At 63.2% G+C, this 20316-nt stretch overlaps 1 protein-coding gene across 1 annotated transcript in view; it reads right to left on the reverse strand.

Annotated features, from left to right (window-relative positions):
* The window catches only part of PREX1 (phosphatidylinositol-3,4,5-trisphosphate dependent Rac exchange factor 1), a 145399-nt gene that overhangs the window by 43031 nt on the left and 82052 nt on the right, over positions 1 to 20316 (reverse strand). Inside the window, exons 6-10 of the mRNA XM_079128603.1 lie at positions 16629 to 16790; positions 11363 to 11496; positions 6024 to 6142; positions 5076 to 5225; positions 3240 to 3387 (exon numbers count right to left, since the gene is read on the reverse strand). Coding sequence (XP_078984729.1) covers positions 3240 to 3387; positions 5076 to 5225; positions 6024 to 6142; positions 11363 to 11496; positions 16629 to 16790 — 713 coding nt within the window. The remainder of the gene's footprint in view (positions 1 to 3239; positions 3388 to 5075; positions 5226 to 6023; positions 6143 to 11362; positions 11497 to 16628; positions 16791 to 20316) is intronic.

Consider the following 20316-nt stretch of genomic DNA (forward strand, 5'->3'; position numbering starts at 1 on the left):
AGCAGCTGCGGGGGTGGAAGAAGACAGTCACAGGACAGTGACTTGGACCAGTGATGCTCCCAAGCTGGATCCTGCCACTTTCTGGGATCAGGAAGGTTCACAGCCTTCTGGACAAGTTTGGGCAAGTCTTTGTCCCTCTCTGGCCCCCAGCAGGACCCATCTGGCCAGTGGTTCGCTCAGGGTCCTTCTGGGTTTAGTGGGTAAACTTTCTATTCATATGAAATCTTAGTCTGGGATCCAGGAGGCAAAACCAGATCAAAATCCTCTCCACTGCAGGGACCTGGAGCTCTCAGGGAAGGGGGAGCAGGCCCGGCGGAGCCTGTGCCCACCCGGCCAGCGCCCACACGTCTCCAGCCAGCAGCCGGCGCCCAGTGCACACGAACGTGGTCCCCGGGGAACTTTTCAAGAGCAGGTGGAAACCTGGCACTTCCCACGAATCTCCAACTGTGAAACGTTGGCCCCCACCCAGCACGTTAGCCAAAGCCCGTGTCCCAGCTGTGTGGGCTCCGGGGGACACACAGGGCAGAACGGGGCAGGACTCAGTGGCACAGAGGCCTCGAGTGAGAAGGGAGCTAGGAGGTCAGCCAGCACGGGTCCAGCCAGGTCCAGACTTACAGAAAGGTGTGCCCAGGGCAAGCTGAGGTCAGCTGGAAGGGAGAAGGGCCGCCTGGCCTGGCCAGAGCTGCGGGTCAGGGCTGGGGTCCAGCCGAGTCAGGATGAGTTGGCCCCCGCTCCTCCCGGCCCCAGTATGCACTCGCTGGGCCCACACCAGGCTGCAGCGCTGGGCAAGGGCTTTGTGGGCATGTCTCTGCCTCTCCGGAAACGGCCACCAGCCGGCTGCCCACGCGGCCCAGCGAGGCCTGCTCACCTTCGTCCTGCCTCGGGGCTCCAGGAGCCCAGGTGCTGGGGCCAGGCTGATGCCCACCTGTCAGTCCGCTGCTGGGGCGTCCAGGACAGCCGGACACTGATCCTCCTCGCATCCACTCCCCACACCTGTGTCTCCACCCCCAGGCTTCCACGCTGCGGAGTCCACAACTGAGGGGCATCTAACCACCAGCAGGGCAGAACTAAACGCCCTCTCCTTCCAGGAAGCCCACCCTGACCGCCCTGCTGGACACACCTTGTCCCGCCTGGTCCCAGAGCTCTGGCCGTCCCACCAGCGCCCTCCCCTGGCCTCTGTGACAAGGCACATCCTCATCCGGTGCCTTCCAGGGGCACCTAGAATGAAATTATGCCCCAGACTCAGGCCCTGCTGATGCAGCCCCCTGGCTCCTGCAGCCTCCCCTCTCACCCCACGGCCCCTGAGGCCTCCTGCCGCGGTGATGGCCTCCTCCGTCTCTCCACAGCTCAAGGCTCCTTCACCCTCAGGACTCCCAGCTGGGCTCCCTCCGCTGTCCCGGGTCTGGTGCCTGTCCCTCGCCCTTACTGGAACAGCACCCCCAGAGGCCACGCTGCCCCCGGCTGAACCAGCCCCCTTCCTGCCTTGCTGCTCCCACGTCCTCGACTCCCGAAACCCGCTCTTGACCTCCTCTGTCCTGCGGTCTACCACCTGGTTCCTCCCTAGACAGGTGTCTCCCTGAGGGCAGGGATTCCCTGTGCCCCGCTCCCTGCTGGCCCAGGTAGGGGCTCAGCGAACACCAGGGAGGGAACGGAAGGAGGCATCTGACTAAGCTGAGGCTGGTGGAAGGCACGTGCCTCTGGACTCCTCCATGATAACAGATTTTTTACGTACAGATCACACTTACGTGGAGTCGCACAGATCGCACGCGTCACCTCTCTCCTCTAGCAACCCTGTGAAGTGCATTTTATTCTCTTTAATTGATTATTTGTCGAAATTCAGAGAGGTTAAGAGGTTTGCCCAAACAGCTTAGAAACAGAGAAAACAAGACTCGAGCCCATGTCTGACTCAAAGCCTAACACCTGAAAGTTGTAAAGATAAATCAGACACTCTGGATTCGCGGATAAAAATGAATAAACACGGCAAAGCCGTGAGATGGAGCAGAACACCCTGAGTCACCAGCCTGGGTTCAAATCCCAGCCCATGTGCTGTGCAACCCTGTACAGAACTCCTCCCCTCTCTGTGCCTTCTCCTCACCCTTAAAGTGGGACAGCAGCAGTGACCTGCCTCACAGTGTTCTGAGACTGAAAGAATGTCAGCGCTGTGCAGCAGAGTCACGGCTGGACAAACCCTCTCTGTGGCCTCCGATTCCTTCCACCCAAGGGGACCAGGGCTACCAGAGGACTCAGGAGCTGACCCAGGTGGGAAAGAGGCACCTGCCAGGCCAGGTGCGAAGGGAGCTGCACAGGAGGGAATGTTTCTTAGGTCTCCTTGGCCTCCTGGTCCCCAGGGCCAGCCATCCTGGGATCCTGGCCCGGGTTCAAAGGGGCGGTGAAAGCCACCCCCGATCCTTCCTGAGGAGATGGAAACGCCCCAGAAGCTCCCATCAGACAGGCTACCCTCTCCGGCTGGGCAAGGGCTTGGCAGGAGGCAGGAAGGTTCTCTGACCAGAGGCCGGAAGCAGCCCCTCCCGGAGAAGAGCCTCCTTTCAGCCTGGATTAGGGATCAGCTGATGGAGACCAGCCAGGGCCCTCCCCCTGCCTCCCCGCCCTGAGCCAGCCCAGGACTCCTGGGACCCCAACTCTCTCCTCTCCAGACACCCCAGGGAGAGCTGCTAACCCTGGAGGGCAATGGCAGCCCAGCCCTAGGCCCCGCCACCCCTGGAGGCCGCCTGCTGTGTCCCCTGCTGTCTGACCCCAGATGGCCCTGGGCTCCTCCCACTCCAGGCTCAGGCTCCAAGGGACAAGGACGCTGGTCTGGACCCCTCCCCTGTCCCACCTCCTCTTCACCTGGCGGCTGGGCCCCTCCGCCTCTTTCCTCCTTCACACGCAGTCAGTCGGGGTCCACTCGGCCTGCGGCTGTGCTAATGACCTCCCCCCAGGGCTCCCACCTCTCCCAGTCCAGACTTCACATCCAGCCCCCCGCCCACCCCTCCGAGGAGCCCGCCCGCCGTCCACCTCCAGCTCCTCTCCAAGGGCTGCTCGTCCCCAGGGCGCCAGGCGGACAGGAGACGAGCCGCAGAGGCACGGGGAGCTCTGGCTTCAGCTCAGCCCTCGCGCCTGCCGGCTGTGATGTGACAGGCATCACAGGACTGGGGGTCCTGCAGTGGCTCTGCCCAGGAGGGCTCCGGGGAGGGGCAGGGCGGGCGTGGAGGCCTGGCCCCAGGCGCCAGCGCACTCACTTGCCCAGGAAGCACTTGGGCACGGTGCTCAGCTTGCGGCGACGGTCCCTGATCAGGTTCACCTTCTTGCTCATCATCAGGTGGTACAGCTTCTCCCCCTTCTCCGCCACCATGACGTAGGCATCGCGCTCCATGCCCAGCTTCAGGCCTGCACGGGGACACCGTCGCACTGGAGAGGGCACCAGCCCAGGGGGCCAGGGGACCGCCACGGCTCCCGAAAACCGCCCCACCTGCCCCACCACGGCCACCCCAGTGCAGCTACGAGCACTTCCCGTCCGTCACCCACGGCTCCAGACACCTGCCGTGGACTCCTCAAAAGCACCGCTCTACACGGGAAGGTGGAGGCCCAGAGAGGTCGAGCCCTGCCGGAACGGGGTCCAGCCTTCACCCCAGCCCAGCTCCGGAGCCGCGCCCGCCCCAGGGCACAGCTCCACCTGCACAGGTCAGCAGAGAACCCGCCACCCTCTTCACTGCAGCCTGGCTGGAAGACGGGCTGCTGACAGACACGCGGGACCCGGGCCTTCATCTGGGCCCACGTTTTCCACGTGGACCTGTTCACCTTGACAACACGGCCAACGCCTTTACAGTGCGATGCCATGCCACGCGGCCCTCAGGAGAAACTGCGGTAATGCGCCGTGGCCATCCCCACGTCACAGCTGAGGCCCAGAGAGGTCAGCTTCTCAGTCCACATGGCCCAACTCAAAATGGTGGACCGGGATTTTAATCCAGGAAGTGGATGCGGACCTGGGCTCCTGACCACAGCACGCACTACCCTATGTGCCCAGTCCAAGGTCGGGGTTTAAACAACACCCAAATCTGATGACAAGGGCCCCTCGGACCACACCCAACCTGGGTTCACATCCACCCAGGGCTGACCACAGCTCTGGATTCCAACCACAAAGATACCGATCAGCCCCACCCGGCCAGGCCAGGCGGCTGAACCCCACCCCAGTCCTGACCACACACCCACCCGGATCAGTTTCAGGGCTCACAACCTTGCCCACCAAGGGGCCAAGTTCAGTGGTTCTGGAAATACCTCCCAGAGACCCAGGTGTCTGCTCCTCCAGAAGAGGCACCCTCAGTGGTGGCCACCCTGGGCACACACTCCCGAGAGGTGGCGGTGACGGATATCCAACCAGGGGGCAGGGAGCCTGGAACTGGCCCATGTGGAAGGCAGACCTGAGGGTCTTCCTTGCCCATCAGCTGAATCTGGGGCACAGGGATGTGGGGTCAGGGACAGGCCTGGAGTCAGACTAGGCTCCGGGGCGAGCGGAGGGCCCGCTGACTGCTCCCCGGGGGCCCAGGGAAGAGCAGTCGGGGCAGAAGACGGTGACGAGTTCTGTGCAGGGCAGGAGTGAGTCGTCTACCACACGGCCAGGCCGCGTGGACAGGAGGAGACCAAGGCCCCCTTCCTGCTTGGCACACCTGGCAGTGGGGAGTTTTCAGGACCCCACGTCAGATTCCCAAGGTCCTCAAGTGCAAGGTCCTGTGCAGCAGGGTCACAGCCCTGCCTCAGATGAGGCCACTCACCGGACACACAGGGCCCCTTCCCCAGCCCTCAGCGACCCCAGTTCAGAACCCAGCCCTCCCGCCCGTCAGAGCCAGCCCGCCTCCCTCTACAACCTGCAGGGGTGTCTGTGCCCAGAGGGTTCCTGGCCAGGCTCCAGGGAAAGCGGGCATCCGGGGGCACGGCAAGGCCTCCTGCTGCCCTTGGCTCAGACCCTCCAGCCCCGAGGCACCCACGGGGCACTTCTGGCAAGGACCCAAGGCCCCTCCAGGGCACACCCTGGCCTGCAGTGCCCGGAGCCCCGGGGCCACCGGGAGGCCCGGACTCACTCTCGCGCTGCTCCCGCTCGCGGATGATGGCGTCCAGCCACTTGCGCTTCTCCTCCGCCGTCTTGGCCATGCACACGAACCACTTGTTCTTGGCCGTGTTGTGGATCTTCCAGCCGTTGGTCACGGTGTAGCCGTTGCTGTGGTAATCGGCTGGCAGGGACGGGAGCGGAGGTGGGTGATGCGGACCCGACACCCCCTCCAGCCAGCGGCCCAGTGGGGACCCACCCTTCCGCGCCAGCATGGAGGGGCAGGGTCGGCGCCGGGGCAGGGCCCTGAGCTGAACACCCAACCCTTGGAACGTCCCCTTTCCTGGCTGCTCCTCTGGGGGGCGAGGAAGACCTACAAAGACCCCTCCCGGCTCCTCAAGGACGCGGGGCTTCAAGGCCCCTCCGGTGGGCACGAAGGCAGACACCCATCTGGAGCCCAGGAGGGCCTCCCAGCCTCTCCCTCGGCCACTGGGGCACGGGGGTTACCAAGCCCTCCGTGCAGCCGAGGGCAGGGCCCCCAAGGTGAACTGGGACACTCCTGCAGTGGACACCAGCCAAGGAAGGCAGCGCATGCCAAGAGCCAGGGCCGGGCAGGCAGTGGCAGGACCCCCTGGAATCCGTGAGTAGAAGCCACACCGACCACGTGCATCCAGAGCCACTTAAACGAACATAGCCACCCATGTACGTTCAAAGCCGCAGACATTTTAACTAGAACGTTCAGTAAAGAGTACGCGGCAGATAACAGCCAGGAAGTGATCATCACAAAACTCAGACGGCGGCTCCTCCTGGGGAGGCGGCGCCGTGCAGGGGAGGACGGGAGGCGCTGCCCGCTCGGGGACCGTGCGCCCTGGGTGCTCCCTTCGGTACCCACGCTCCAGACACCTTTCTGGAGGGAGGTCATGTGCTGCAGGAAAGGCAAACGCTTAAGCGCCGCAGGGACGCGAGGGGGGGCCTGGCCTACCTGTGCCGTCTTCCACGTTCTCCACCTCCATGACCTCGGTGTTGATTCGGCCCCTGAAGATGTACAGGGAGCCGTTGATGGATTTGGTCCTTTTGGTGGACTTCTTGCTCCCAGTGACCCTGAAAGACACTGGGAAGTCAGTATCCCCTGAGGGAGAAAGCAACACGGAGGGACACCAGGGACAGGGGAGCATTGGGCTGGGCCGGGGTGGACGGTGGGCTGGCGCGCAGGCGGTCGGCCACCCACTTCTCTCCCAGTCCCGGTCCTCTCATCTGAAAGGCAGGCTCAGAGTCTGGCTGACCCCCAGAGCCACCGGTCAGCCACTAGGAGGTGTCAAGGGAGGCCAACGAGAAGCGACAGAAACCCATTCCTGACTAGCAAGGGGGAAGCGGCCACAGAGTTCCTAACAAGCACTTCCTTGAAACAAGACCAGATGGAGGAGAGCTTGGAGTGGGCCATCGTCCACCCCCCACCCCCCCACCCAGCTTACCCACCCTTCCATCCGCCAATCTATTCACATGCCAGTCCATTTAAATCTATCTACCTACCAGCCCACCCATCTATCCCACCTACCCATCCATCCATCCACCCACGAATCTTACCCACCCATCACCCACCCACCAGTCCACCCACCCACCCACCCTTTCATCTACCAGTCAATCTGTCCACAGGCCAGTCCATTTAAATCTACCTACCGGTCCACCCATCTGTCCCACCTATGCATCCACCCATCTACCCACCCACCATCTACCCACCAGTCCACCCACCGACCCAGCACTCATTCATTCACTCGGGTGAATCCGCTCACCAGCTCAATCACTGCTACGATCTGCTGGTGTCCCTCCAAATTCACACGCTGAGCCCCAAGCCCTGAGCCCTGATGCCGTGGTATTAGGAGGGGCCTTCGGGTGGTGTTTAGGATGGGACCGCGCCCTCATGAATGGATCAGTGACTCTGTAAAAGAGGCCTCGTCCCTTTGTAGGACAGCGGCCTTGTCCCTCCCACCCTGTGAGGCACAAGAAGGCACGGCTGGGTAGCAGACAGCAAGCCCTGGCCAGGCACAAAGCTGGGGCTCTACCTGAGCCTCCCCCAGCCCTGGACCCTCTCACTGCTTCTCTGAGTGCGTTCCCCATCGGCTGAGCACTGAGTCCTGACCGGACAGGCTGGAGACAGAAGCAAACTCACACTGCTGTGTGGAGGGGTGAGTGAGGCAGCGCTGGCCCAGGGCGACCAGAGCCTGGCTGGGGCTCCAGCAGGGTTTCCTCTCCTGCTCAGACGCAGACACCAGAGCTCCTGCTGGGTCCCGAGCCTGCTGCTCTCAGGAAACGCCACGGGCTCCCCTCCGTCCTCACACACCAGCTGCAGGCCTGCGTCCTGCCAGCCCGAGGCTCAGAGCTCATCCTGGGACACCTTCCCACACACCCAGGGACACCCTGCCTTTCCCCCAGAGCACCTGCAGCAGGTCCCTCTGCGGGGACAGCAAGGCCTGAGGAGGGAAGGGGTGGGTCAGGAGCGGGAGGAGGAGGAGCCTTCCTCGCACGTGTGGGGCGTGCGCGGTGTGCACACCCAGGAGAAGAGGGGCGCTGACCCTCCCACCACCACGGCAAGGGCCGCCCCCCCCCAGGCACACCTGCACCCCGGGCACATCCTGCTCACCAGCCCTGAGGAGGGAGGACCCGCTGGAACACGCATGGACCAGGACGTGCTAAGCAGGCAGCTGGGGTGGGTGCCACTCAGTTCTGGGCCTCAGTTCCCCCTACACAACTTGCAGGGTGGACTTGGGTCCTTTTGTTTGTCTGTTTGTTTGTTTCTTTGGTACCGGGGATTGAACCCTGGGCGCTTGACCTCTGAGCCACATCCCAGCCCTATTTTGTGTTTCATTTAGAGACAGGGTCTCACTGAGTTGCTCAGTGACTCCCTGTTGCTGAGGTTGGCTCGGAACTCTCCATCCTCCTGCCTCAGCTTCGCAAACCCCTGGGATGACAGGCATGGGCCACCGTGCCCAGCGGCAGGGTGGACTTCAAAGTGCTCCTGTCCATTTATGACACCCAAGGAGCTCTGCTTCTGGATGAGATCAGAGCACTGTGTCAGAGACCTCCCCGGCCCATGTCCCAGACAGGCCATGCCCTGCAACGCCAAGCAGGGACCAAAGTCAGCAGGCACTGGCTGCGTCGCTGGCCACACCAGCGGGGCCAGGACTCCACTCACCATGACCCAGTCCCTAGGCCTCCAGGCTCAGCTCTGGCTCTCAATCCACAGGCAGGCTGGTGGCCTGCTGCCAGGCTCTCAGCAGAGAGGTGCGCACTGTCCCCCCACCTCAGCAGACAGGTGCGCACTGTCCCCCCACCCTCAGCAGACAGGTGCGCACTGTCCCCCCACCCTCAGCAGACAGGTGCACACTGTCCCCCCACCCTCAGCAGCCAGGTGCGCACTGTCCCCCCAACCTCAGCAGACAGGTGCGCACTGCCCCTCCACCCTCAGCAGCCAGGTGCGCACTGTCCCCCCAACCTCAGCAGACAGGTGCGCACTGTCCCCCCAACCTCAGCAGACAGGTGCGCACTGCCCCTCCAAACTCAGCAGCCAGGTGCGCACTGCCCCTCCACCCTCAGCAGACAGGTGCGCACTCTCCCTCCAAACTCAGCAGACAGGTGCGCACTGCCCCTCCACCCTCAGCAGACAGGTGCGCACTGTCCCCCCAACCTCAGCAGACAGGTGCGCACTGCCCCTCCACCCTCAGCAGCCAGGTGCGCACTGTCCCTCCACCCTCAGCAGCCAGGTATGCACTGCCCCTCCACCCTCAGCAGCCAGGTGCGCACTGTCCCTCCACCCTCAGCAGCCAGGTGCGCACTGTCCCTCCACCCTCAGCAGCCAGGTATGCACTGCCCCTCCACCCTCAGCAGCCAGGTGCGCACTGTCCCTCCACCCTCAGCAGCCAGGTGTGCACTGCCCCTCCAACCAGCCCTGCTCCCCTCAGGATCAAGGCAGGGCCTGGCCTGAAAGGAGCTCCCGCAGCCCAGGGGGGCCTGAGCCCACACAGAGGCCACTGAGACCAGCAGCCACCCTCACAGCAAGAGGAGGACAGGCCACACCAGGGAGGCCCAAGGCTGAGTGAGTTCAGCCACAAGTTGGGACCAGGTCCCAAAGGCCCTAAGAGACAGTGCTAAACCCCAATGTTCCAGGAAAAGTGCCTGCTTCCAACAGCCCAGGGGGTGGTGACAGGAAGGGCTGGGGAAGGACAGCCTTGCAACCAGGAAGGGAGGACGCGGTGGCCCCAGGGAAAGCAGGAGGTGTGAGGGAGGGAGCTGGCGGGGCGGAGGGGGACAGAGGACTTGAGACGGGAGAGAAAGGCCCTGAGGAGCGGGCGGGAAGAACAGAGCAAACGAGGCAGGCAGACCCGGGCAGCCCTGGGAGACCGCGGAGCGAGGAGACTGAGGCCTCCTGGCCCCAGAGCACCGAGGAAGGGCGAGCGCCCCAGGCCGTGGCTCGGAGCCTCCTACCTCAGGGCTGCACTCACAGGGCCACTGAACAAGACCCCAAAGAGGCTGCAGGGGCCGTCGTGACAGTGACAGTCCAAGCCCTGTGCACTTTCTATGCACCAGGCTGGGCAGGGTCATCTTCACAGTGACCCGTGGGGCACACCTGATCATGCGCCCTGCTTTACAGATGAGGACGCAGACAGCGAGAGGCAAAGCCGGGCTGGAAACCCCCTGGGCGAGGAAGGACCCGGTGAAGAGCCTCGCTCTGAGCCAGCTGACATCCCCTCCACAGAAGAGAAAACCGAGGCTCAGGCAGGCCCACAGGGACAGCAGGAAGCATGCCCGCGGCCAGGTCTCTCACAGCAGCCTTAGGCGTCAGAAGAAACAGACAGTAAGTGGCCAGGTCAGTACCTGAGGGCAAGCTGGAGGCAGGGCCGAAGGGGACCAGAGTCTGCACCAGCCCGCACCCCAACCTCTGCTAGCCAAGAAGGAAGTCCCTGGGAAGTCACTCCCACCTGGAAGACAAAGGAGCAGGGAAGAGAATCTGGAAAGGCCACACTGGTCACTGAGACCACCCTCTCTACACTGAGCAGGAAACAAAAGCAGGACGTCCACAGGGTCACATGTGACCCCAGCAGCTCAGGAGGCTGAGGTAGGAGGACTACAAATCTGAGTCTAGCTTTGAACACTTAGCAAGATCCTGTCTCAACATGAAAAATAAAAAGGGTGGGCGAGCAGCTCAGCAGTAGAGCGCCTGGGTTCAATCCCTGGCACCAGAAAGAAGAGCACAGAAAGGCAGAAATCTCCGTCCACCACCCCCACGGCGACTCAGCCGCCCATTTGCGCCCCCGTCCCTCCCACCCACCCTCTCTCCATTCATGGTCCGTGTCCCACCCACCACCCTCCCCTACCTTTCCAGAGTCCAGCCGCTCCCCCACCCAGCAACCACCCACCCGTCCGTCAGCACACCGTGACCTGGCCACCTGGCCTCTGACCTCCAGACCTCCAGACCTCCATCCATAGCCACCACCCACCTGCCCGCTCACCTAGCAGCCACACGCCGGGGCGCCAGCCCCCGCGTCTAGAGGCACCTCTGCAGGTCCCCTTCCACCGCTCCACTGCCACAGCCAGGTCTCCCGTCCCCTCCCTGGAGCCACCTCCCAGACCTCCAGCCACCCGGCCACACCCACACACCATTCACACTGCCACTCACAAACACTGTGGCCGCGTCCCCTCACACCTGGGCTCTAGGAAGACCAGGGAGCTCCAGGGATGGGGCAAAGGTGATGAAGACCCTATTCTTTCCCTCCTGAAGCTCAGCAGGAAAGAGCTCCTCCCCTGGGACCCTCGACCTTTGATCTTAGAATCACAGGACGCTGGTGTCACCTGCCGCTTCGTGACCATCGAGAGCCACGTTGCCTGACAGGCGCTCATTCGTGAGCCACGTGGAGCTACTGAGCACTCACCACGCGGCTACGCACACTAGCAGTGCTGAGGGTGACCCACAGCCCAGGTTTCCAGACTGAGTATTGTTACACACACACACACACACACACACACACACACACAGAGAGTTTCAATTGAATATAACAATTGTAGCTACATCAGGTTAAATAAAATACACTGTTTAAATTCATTATTTTGCCTGTTTCTAAGTTTCTGGCTCCCGGAGAATTTATAATAGCATGTGTGGCTCTCACTACATGTGCATTAGAACAAACCCCTCAAGTCCTGGAAGAAAAGGGAGGCCCAGAGAGGGAAGCAACAAGCCCAAGACACCCCCGGGGAGAAGCAGCGGGTCAGCCCCGCCCCGCCTCCTGGCCCACAGAGGCAGCCAAGGCGCCAGCCTCCCCAGCAAGTCACCTGGATTTCCGCTTGCAGTAGACCAGGAGGTTGTCGAACAGGAAGAAGGCCCTCTCCTGGATGTTGCCCGCGGAGATTTTCAGCAAAGTCCCCTGCAGGAGGAGCTGGGTGCAGATGTCCGTGAGGTTGGAGCCCTGGGAGAGGAGGGAGGGGCCGAGGATGAGCGGGCCATTCCGGAGAGCAGCTGGCACAACTCTCCCCTTCCCGCCCCCCTCGGCACCCCAAAAGAGCCTGATGCACCCCACAGGCAACTCTATCAGCAGAACCAGCACCCTCGGGCAGGAGGCTCCTGCCTGCAGAGAGCACAAGCCGCAGGGGGCCAGGAGACCGAGCAGCGAGCAGCGGCCAGCCGGGAGCCGAGGCCTCGCCAGCTCAGCTCGCAGGCTCAGCTGGTGGTGCTGGGTCTGGGCTCCTGCCTACTCGCACCTCATCACCTCTCCCCCCAGGAACGCCCCCTGCACAGACACTGGCTGCTGTCTGCCCAGCACGCACTACCTCCCGGGTACACAGTAGGTGCTCAATAAGTGGGTGCAGAGCAGATGATGAACGCAGTGTGGACACCATCAGCCCAGTGTGGTGCGGGCAGTCACTCCAGCCACAGCTGTGTGTGGGGACGGGAGGGACAGTGCACCCTGCCCGGCCCTCCTGCCTGGTGATGAGAGACCTCAGACACGGAGGGTGTGTGAAGCTTCCTGCCTGCCGGGCAGACCCAGGGTGGCGTGGCTGGGAAGGGTCGAGGAGGAGCGAGCTGGCCTGGGGGACGGCTGGGGCAGGCTGAGGGAGGACGGATGGGAGGACGCGGCTGGGAGGAGTCCTCAGAGCCAGGGACCACAGGGGCCTGCGTGGAGCCTGGAGAAGAGAGGCCAGAGCAGAGGCCAGAGGCCAGAGAGGACATGTGCTGCGCAAGGAAGCTGGAAGGAGGCCCGTGGACGCGGGCCAGCTGCGGGTCCCAGATCCACACCCTGCTTCTGCCATCTTGGGGTGGGATTTCAGCTGCACTTGGGTGCCGGCCGCAGCCTCCCTGCCCCAGGCACAGTCACGTAACAGAGGTAAGGCCATCTGCCCACCAGCCTCGCCACCTAAAGATGCCTGCCTCCCTCGCTGCCTCCTTTCTAAGGCGGGCAGGCAGCCCTTGCAGTGGAGGAGCGCCATGGCAGGCGGGGCTGGGTGACCGTCCACCTGGAGGACAGCGGGGCCCAACATCTAGGCCCAACAGGTTCCTCAAGGGGACGAACAAAGGGACGCTCTCTCTGCCTGGAAATGAGCTTGGGAAAGGGGCGGGGGTCACTCACAAGATCTCCCTCCACAAACACCAGACCAGGAACCGAGGAGGAGCTCACATGACAGGGAGACCTGCTGACGGGCCTGAGACCAGTCAGGGGCCCGGCTTCACCAACGCCAGCCGTGAGTTCCCACTGCAGGTTCCCACCGCGGCGGGGGCTGCTCCGTCTCCCTGGGCCCCTGGTCCAGCCGCGGGGGGCAAACCCGCTCACCAGTGCAGCCAGAAGCCCGCTGGGTCCTGGGAACCACTGGTCCGTGGGCCAGGCTGTGTGCTCCAGACGGGCCAGCAGGCCCCTGGCCCGGGGGCCGCATGGGCCTGGACGCACACTCACCGCAGCCAGACGTCTGTTTTCCTGAGCTTTTTGTTTCATTTTTCTTTTTTTTAAATCTATTTGCATTTCTGGGGATTGAACCCAGGGCACTTTACCCCTGATTCATATCCACAGCCTTACTAATTTTTTATTTCAAGACAAGGTCTCACTAAGTTGCCCAGGCTGGCCTTGAACTTGCCATCCTCCTGCCTCAGCCTCCAGGCCACGGGGATCACAGGCACGCCTCACGGCACCCAGCTTGCAGGCTGATCTCTGACGGACACCGGCAAGGCCAGGAGCCTGCGGTGCCCCACTCAGCTGCCACGGAGGGCACTGAGACCCCATCCTCACATACAGTGGCTCCCTGGGTGTCGGGGCTCCGCCAACCGCCCGTGGCCAGCACAGGACAGACAGCAGCCTCCTCCTCTTCCGGCCCCGCCTCACTCGCACCTGCTGGGTCCCTTCCAGGCTCCAGAGGACCTGCTACCTGGCAGATCCCCAGGGTCATGCAGCCCTGGACCTGACCCTGTGGCCATGGCCGTCCAGGGGGCCCGGGAGAGAAGAACACTGGGCTCGGGAAGCTGCCCCTCGGCGTGGCCAAGTACATCAGCAAAGTGCATCCAAAATGCCCAGACACTCCTGGGCAGGGGGGCCCCTCCGCGTAGCCCTGCAGTCTCCCTGTGGTCCTAAGGGTCAGACAGACAGGCGGAGGCCATGCGCCAAGAGGCCCACCAGCCAGGGCAGCACATCAGGAGGCCTCCCCCCAGGCACACAGCCCCAGGCACGCTGCAGCGGTCACGCTGAGAGGTGACCAAGCCAACACTAAAGGCCAATGTGCAGGTTGGCATGGCTCAGTGGAGAGGGAAGCGAACAGGAGCAGCTGTCCTCGCACCCTTCCCTGACCATGTCCCCCGCCAATGGGCCAGCCGACTGCCCCCTGCCCAGGGCCAGCAAGGCAGGCGCCCGCTTCCTCTTACTGAGAACACACGTCCCTTTCATGACCATGACCCTCCTGCGAAGGTCCCTCCTGGGGCTTGCGTCTGGAGGTCCCTCTGCAGGGTGGACCAAGGGGGACGGGCAGTAGCTCCAGGCGAAGCCGCAGGAGGCTGCTCACCCAGGAAGAGGGAGCAGTGCACCAGCCACCCGCGAGGGAGGCTCCCCACTGCCCAGGCCTTCCTGTGCGGGGTCCTGCCGCCCCGAGGCAGCCTAACGTGCTTCGCTCCCACGTCCGTCAGCGGACGGGTCTGTGCACTGCGGCATCTGGTCTTAACTAAGCCAGTCTCTCCACAATAAAGGGCAGCGGCCGAGGCAGGGAGGGGGACAAAACAACAGAGACGGAGACGCGACCAACGGCGGCCGCCAGCCCACACACACTGAAGGAAGGTGGCCAGGAGAGGACCCCACACTCCTGCCGGCCAGATTCCAGGGAAGCCCACTGGCACCTGATCAGAGCAGCAAGAGGAGACGGAAGACCAGCAGGCCTCAGGGGGCAGCAGTAGGAACTCACAACCTCCGCCGCCCGCCGTGGACCACGGCCGGCCAGGCTGTCCCCAGATGGGGCAGCAGTGCCAGCACAACCACAGCCAGCAGCTTTGTAGCCAGCGTGACCCGTCACGGGCACGACTCTCCGTGAGGATCAGACCGGGTAGGAAGCCTTCGTGCCTCGCAGCAGCCACCCACATCTCCCACGAGCACCCAGCTTCCCACCTCAGTCCACCCGCAAAGGGACACCCAGAGATCGCTTCAGAGGGACACTGCCAGGAGGAGACACCCAGGAGGAAGGAGGCCAGGGAGCAGGACGCCCTGCTGAGCCCGGGCAGCCTGCAGGCTGCAGGGCTGGACCTCAGGACCAGGTCCCTGAACCTCAACCAGGACAATGACCACACCTTTCCTGTAGCAAGAGGCGCATGCAGTAGGAGTTCAATAATGGAGCAATACTCACTGGAGGTCGACGGCTTTCCTAAAATGCACCCAGAAACAGTGACATCAGGAGAGCCACTGAGTCCCCAGATGATAGATTTTCAGGGGCAGGAAGGGTGCGAAGGTGTCCCTCACCCATCTCCCCAGTGCCTACCGGAATGAGGCATCTGGAAACCCCTTCTGCTCTGGCAGCCAAGCAGCCTGCCCGACACCCCTCTGCTGGGCCCACCTGAGGAATTTCTTTTCTGGCTGAGTGCCGGGAGACGCTTGGTCTCCAGAAGGACCGGCACTTCCTGCTTCCTGATGGTAATGTAGGTGCTGCTCTTTTTACCTTGGCTGCCAGGATGCTCAAAGCCCAGACAGACAGAAGCTTAACGACTCAACTCTACTGGCTCTTGAAAGTAGCCAAGTGACCCACTCCCGGCCAATGAGAAAAAAGGAAAAAATGTTTTCTGGGGCTTTTTAAAAAGATGTTGCCCCACTGGGGCGAAGCACCACCTCTGGCTGCCCAGCAGGCCCTTCTCTGGCTTTGGACACACGGGCCTTCGTGGAACCACCAGAGCAAGGCCAGGCCGCTCTCCGAGCTCAGAGCCGGGACCCCGCGAGGCCAAGGGGAAAGTCCTCAGGAGACGTGTGCTCAGTGGACACCTGAGCTTCAGCAGGTTCCAGCTGCAGGAAGCCAGCCGAGGGGGCACTGGGCTGGGAGGCCGGGACTCCCAGAGCCCAGCAGGGAGCACGGAGCCCAGCCTGTCCTGGTCACGCTCACAGGAACGCTGCCCGGGCACGTCTGGACACTCAGCAGGGCACCCTCAGTGGCCAGCTGCAAAGGTGCCTCACGCCTGCCAGGTGCCCACAGCTGCCACCACCCCAGGAAGGTGGGACCGGGGTCCTCCGCTAATGCCGCCCCAGCCGCCAGGCAGGACCTCGGCTGCGTCAGGTCACACAAACGGCAGCAAGGGGGCCTCCACTCCCCCACCTTCCACATCCCAAGCCGGATCAGATCTTGGCCAAACCCCAAATCATACCCCAAACCCAGGCTGCAAGGGAGTCTGGGAAAGGTGCTCTTCCGGGCGAGGGCAGGGCCACGGGAAGTGCCAAGGCAGAACCTGCTCCTCCCTGGACACAGGCCCAGACTCCAGAGCGGTGCCAAGGCACTTCCGGGATTCCCAGCTGGGAGGGAACACTAATCCCTCACACAACGAGAGCCACCGGGGCCAGAAAGCCCCAGGGCCTCAGGCAGCGACCAGGCGACCTCCCCCAGAGCCCTTCCTCTGCGGCCTGACCCCCTCCAGCTGGGCCCGCTCCGGCTGCTCTGGTCACAGGTCCCCATTTCCTGCTCAGCCTCCTGGGCACTCCTCACTGCCCGAGGAAGCAGTGGGCGCCGAGGTCTTAGAGCACCCACCCAGGAAGCACAGGCCAGCAGCCACACCACCACGTGCAGCTAAAGAAGGGCCCTGGAGTCTCCAGCAGGGAGCGGCCAGCCGGAGCTCCGTCCTGGAGTGGACCCTGGCGTCGGAGGCTCACAGGCGCCATAAGGCAGGCGGTAAGGGCGGGGGCACTAGCGAGTGGTGGGCGCCAAGGGAAACGAAAGGCGCCTGCACTGCTGCCACGGGACACAGGGACCCAGGCCACCCACTGTCCAAGGGGAACTTCTAAGACACGCGCAGGCCACGCTGGCCCCCAGCCCCAGGTGGCCCCGGTGGCAGCGCCTGCCCAACCCCGTGGAGGCCAGGACCCCCGGCCGCCGCACGCACCTCCCAGCCCTCGATGTGGGACTGCAGCTGCTCCAGGGCCTCCAGCTTCTCCATCTGCCGCTTGGTCTCGTTGATGTTGGAGCAAACGGTCTTCATGGCCTGCAGGGCGCTCTGCACAGCCGGGTGGTCGGGGTGCTTGCCCGGGGTCCGCTTGGCCAGCTCCTGGACAGGGGCAGAGGCAGGAGGGGAGACGTTAGCGGGACCAGCGACACGCAGGCCGTGGGACCTGGGGTTGGGAAGGTCACTCACTCCTGCGGTCACAGTCCCCTGAGCTCCTCCACGGCAGGCAGAGAGCTAGACAGAGGCCCTCACCTGGCGGCTTCTGCATTCTGTAGCGGAGACGGGCCCAAACAAAGAAGAGGCACATACACCACACGACGCCAAGCAGTGACAAGGCCAAGCAGCACGGGGGCAGGGAGAGGTCTGTTCAGACAGGGAGGTCAGGGGAGGGCCCTCTGAGGAGTGGACATCCGAGTGGCCACTCTGGCTGAAGCAAGAGGGAGCCCTGCAGTAATCTGAGGGAAGTGTGGGAGTGTGGTGGGCAGCAGCAGCAGCACGTTCAAAGGACCTGGGGTATGAGCAGCAGGAGCCAGTGCCTCTGAGTGGCGTAAGACAGAGAAACCGGGAGACAGGCAGGTCATGGAGGTGGCCACAGAAACTGCCCTGGTCCCAGTTTTCACGGTGAAATGGGTGTAAAAATGCTTCTTGCAGCTGGGGGTGCAGCTCAGTGGCACGGTGCTTGCCTCTTATGCACAAGCCCTGGGTTCCATCCCCAGTACTGCAGAAAACCGCTGGCCTCGGAGACGGGTGGTGGGCACGAGAGGCTCCCCCGTGAGCCATGCCCCCGTTTCTGCCCGCTCAGCCCTCGTCCCAGGCGCAGGCTGGGACCTCCTGGATGCCAGTCTCAATCACGAGACTCGGGCACGTGTAGGCGTGGCAGCAGGGAACTCAGGAGAGGAGGCGCCATCCTCGAGGTACTGACGAGACCTGCGGCCAGGTCACCCCACCACAGCCGCCAGCACAGAAGTCCTTTAAGCAGTGACCCAGACGCGTGCCCAGGGGTCCGGCCTGTGTGCCAGCCCATCTCCCTGCTCTCGGGTGCAGGGTCTGCACGTGGACAGGGTGAGGCCGGCTCTGCCCCGCTAACTGGGGGAGCAGGGCCACCACCCCTCCCTCCTGACCTCGGTCCCCCTTGCAGGCCACCAGGAGGCTGGCGATGACAGTGGCACTGAGCTCCGCCTGGGGCTCCAGGCGGGTCCTGCTGTGGCCTGAAGGCCGCGGAGCACAGGCTCAGCAAGGGACCCAGGGCGCGGAGAAGCAGCAGGCGGGCTGGCAGGGCCCCATCCAGCAGGGGCAGGTCAGACGCTGCGGAAAGCACCCCGTCCGCGCGCAGCTCGCACTCAGCACACGCCGGCAACCAGCACTCGGAGTGGACGGCTGAGCAGCCCTGCGCCCCCTGGGCCGCAGCTCTGGGCACCTGCAGAAACCCAACTCCGAGCCCTGTCCACACGCCTGCACCCCAGGACCCTGGGCCCACTGAATTCCTGCCAGGGCCCAGGGCCGTGTCTGCAGGGTGGGGGGCATGTCCACGGGGGAGCACTCCCCTCCTGCTGCTCAGCCAGTCCGCACGTGGACCCGAGGTAGGCACTGCTGTTACCTCAGCTGACAGACGCAAGGACAGAGCACAGAGAGCTCGGGTCACCTGTCCAAGGTCACACAGCAGACAGTGAGACCAACCGGTCTGGCTCTGGAGTTTGCGTTTGAATCCGTGTGCTATTTACAACCCCAGACAGTTACCTAGGAATTCTTTCCTTCAGATAGAGACACACCTCATAGGACTGGAAGTATTAATGCATGCTAAAATAGGTGATGAACTGGTTATATGATATTAGTAAGCGCCAAAGAGAAAATAAGGCAGGAGAGGGGAAGGGTGAGGGAGCACGGCGGTGCACGGCCTCCGAGGAGAGGCTTGTGAGCGGGGCTGGAACCCACGGAACAGTGCTCAGAAAGAAAGGAGCTCAAGCAAAGGCCCTGAGGCAGCGAGAGACAGGAAGGAGGCCGGTGAGGCTGCAGTAGGGGAACGAGAGGGAGAAGCATGAACGATGAAGTCGGACAAGCCCGCGGACGCCCGGTCCCATCCAGGAGATGGGGAGGTGACAGGACTATGAACGGAGGTCCTCGCCATCCACCTTCCCCTTCAAGGCCCCTCTGGCAGGTGAGAGGACACACGTGCAGAGTGTAAAGTGAACTGAAGGTCGGTGGCCACTGCAGGTGTCCAGGCAAGAGATGCTGGTGGCCTGGGGGGAGCTCTGGCCTCGGCCACGCTCACAGTTCAGCTGGCCCCACGCTGGGCCCTCTGCCCAAGGCCCCCTGGCGGACAGCCCGCTGCAGGTACATCCGCAGATCAGGCACTCCTGAGGCCAGGGCCTGGGGCTCATCGCTGGTCAGCCCGCTCATGTCCCCAAAGCCACCCCGTCACACATCCGCAGATGTGTGGCTCTAAGCATCTGGACCCCATCAGGCCAGCCAAGACCCAGGAGGCCAGCCAGCTCCCAGGGAGTGGGGACAGGCTGCAGGACAGTGGGAGGCACTGCCACCACGCCCGCCCCCAGACCCCGGAAGGGGACACTGCAGTGACCCTGCACCACTGGGCTCCCTCTGGGTGCTGACAGTGGCTGTCAGCACTAGGGGTGGGGAAGAGACACCAAGCACGACGTGGCCAGGCCCAAGGCTGGGCCAGAGCAGCTGGGGGTCGCTGGCTGTGTAGTCTCCACTCACGGGGTCCACCCACTGAGCCACCGAGGCCAAGGGCCCCTTCCTGCCCCTGGACCTTTGCACTTGCCGCTTTCTCTCCCATACCCCCTCTGCAAGCTCTGAGGGGCATGCGGCGTGGCAAACAGACAGACACAGAGAACTGGCGTATGGAAGGAAAGCAGAAAGAACCGCCTTCCGACAAAAGGCACCGGTACAACCAGACATCTGCGTGCAAGGGGCCCAGCAGGACCACGCACCCACGCACACGGCAACTGACTCAAGGTGAAGGCCAGGCCCAAACACGAGAGCTGGGGCTGCCAAGTATGAGCAGAGAGCACGGGGCAGGTCCCCGTGACCTGAGGTCAGGCAGAGCCTTCTTAGGACACCAAACACGAGCAGAACACACGGCCCGACGTGGTCAAATGGAAGGCTTCGTGCTTGAGGGTGGCATCACCAGGACCCCAGGAGGTCAGAGTAACGCCGACCACACGGAGAGGGACTGAGCTAGAACACACAAAGAACGTCGGCGGCCGAACAGAGGGACACATGATCCAAATTAAACACGGGCCACGGGCTGAGCTCGTGGCTCCGGGGTGGAGCGCTTGCCTGGCACGTGTGCGGCACCGGGTTCGATTCTCAGCACCGCATAAAATAAATACATCAACAAATAAAGGTCTGAGTCCAACCACAACTAAAAATTGTTTTGAAAAAAAATTTTTTAAAGGCAACGGTTTGAACAAGCATTTCTCCACAGAAGACGTACAAATGGCTGACGAGCGGATGAGAGGTGCCGAGGTCACCCACCCCCGGAGAAAAGCAGATCAAAGTCCAGCGAGGTCCTGCCTCACACCAACTGGCACAGGCACAACCAGGAGAGGGGCGGCGACCGAGCTGGTGGAGCAGACGCGGGGCCCCTGCCCTGCTGGGTGGAAAG

The sequence above is a fragment of the Sciurus vulgaris genome, assembly GCF_902686455.1.
Source record: "Sciurus vulgaris genome assembly, chromosome: 2".
NCBI classification, from domain to species: domain Eukaryota; kingdom Metazoa; phylum Chordata; class Mammalia; order Rodentia; family Sciuridae; genus Sciurus; species Sciurus vulgaris.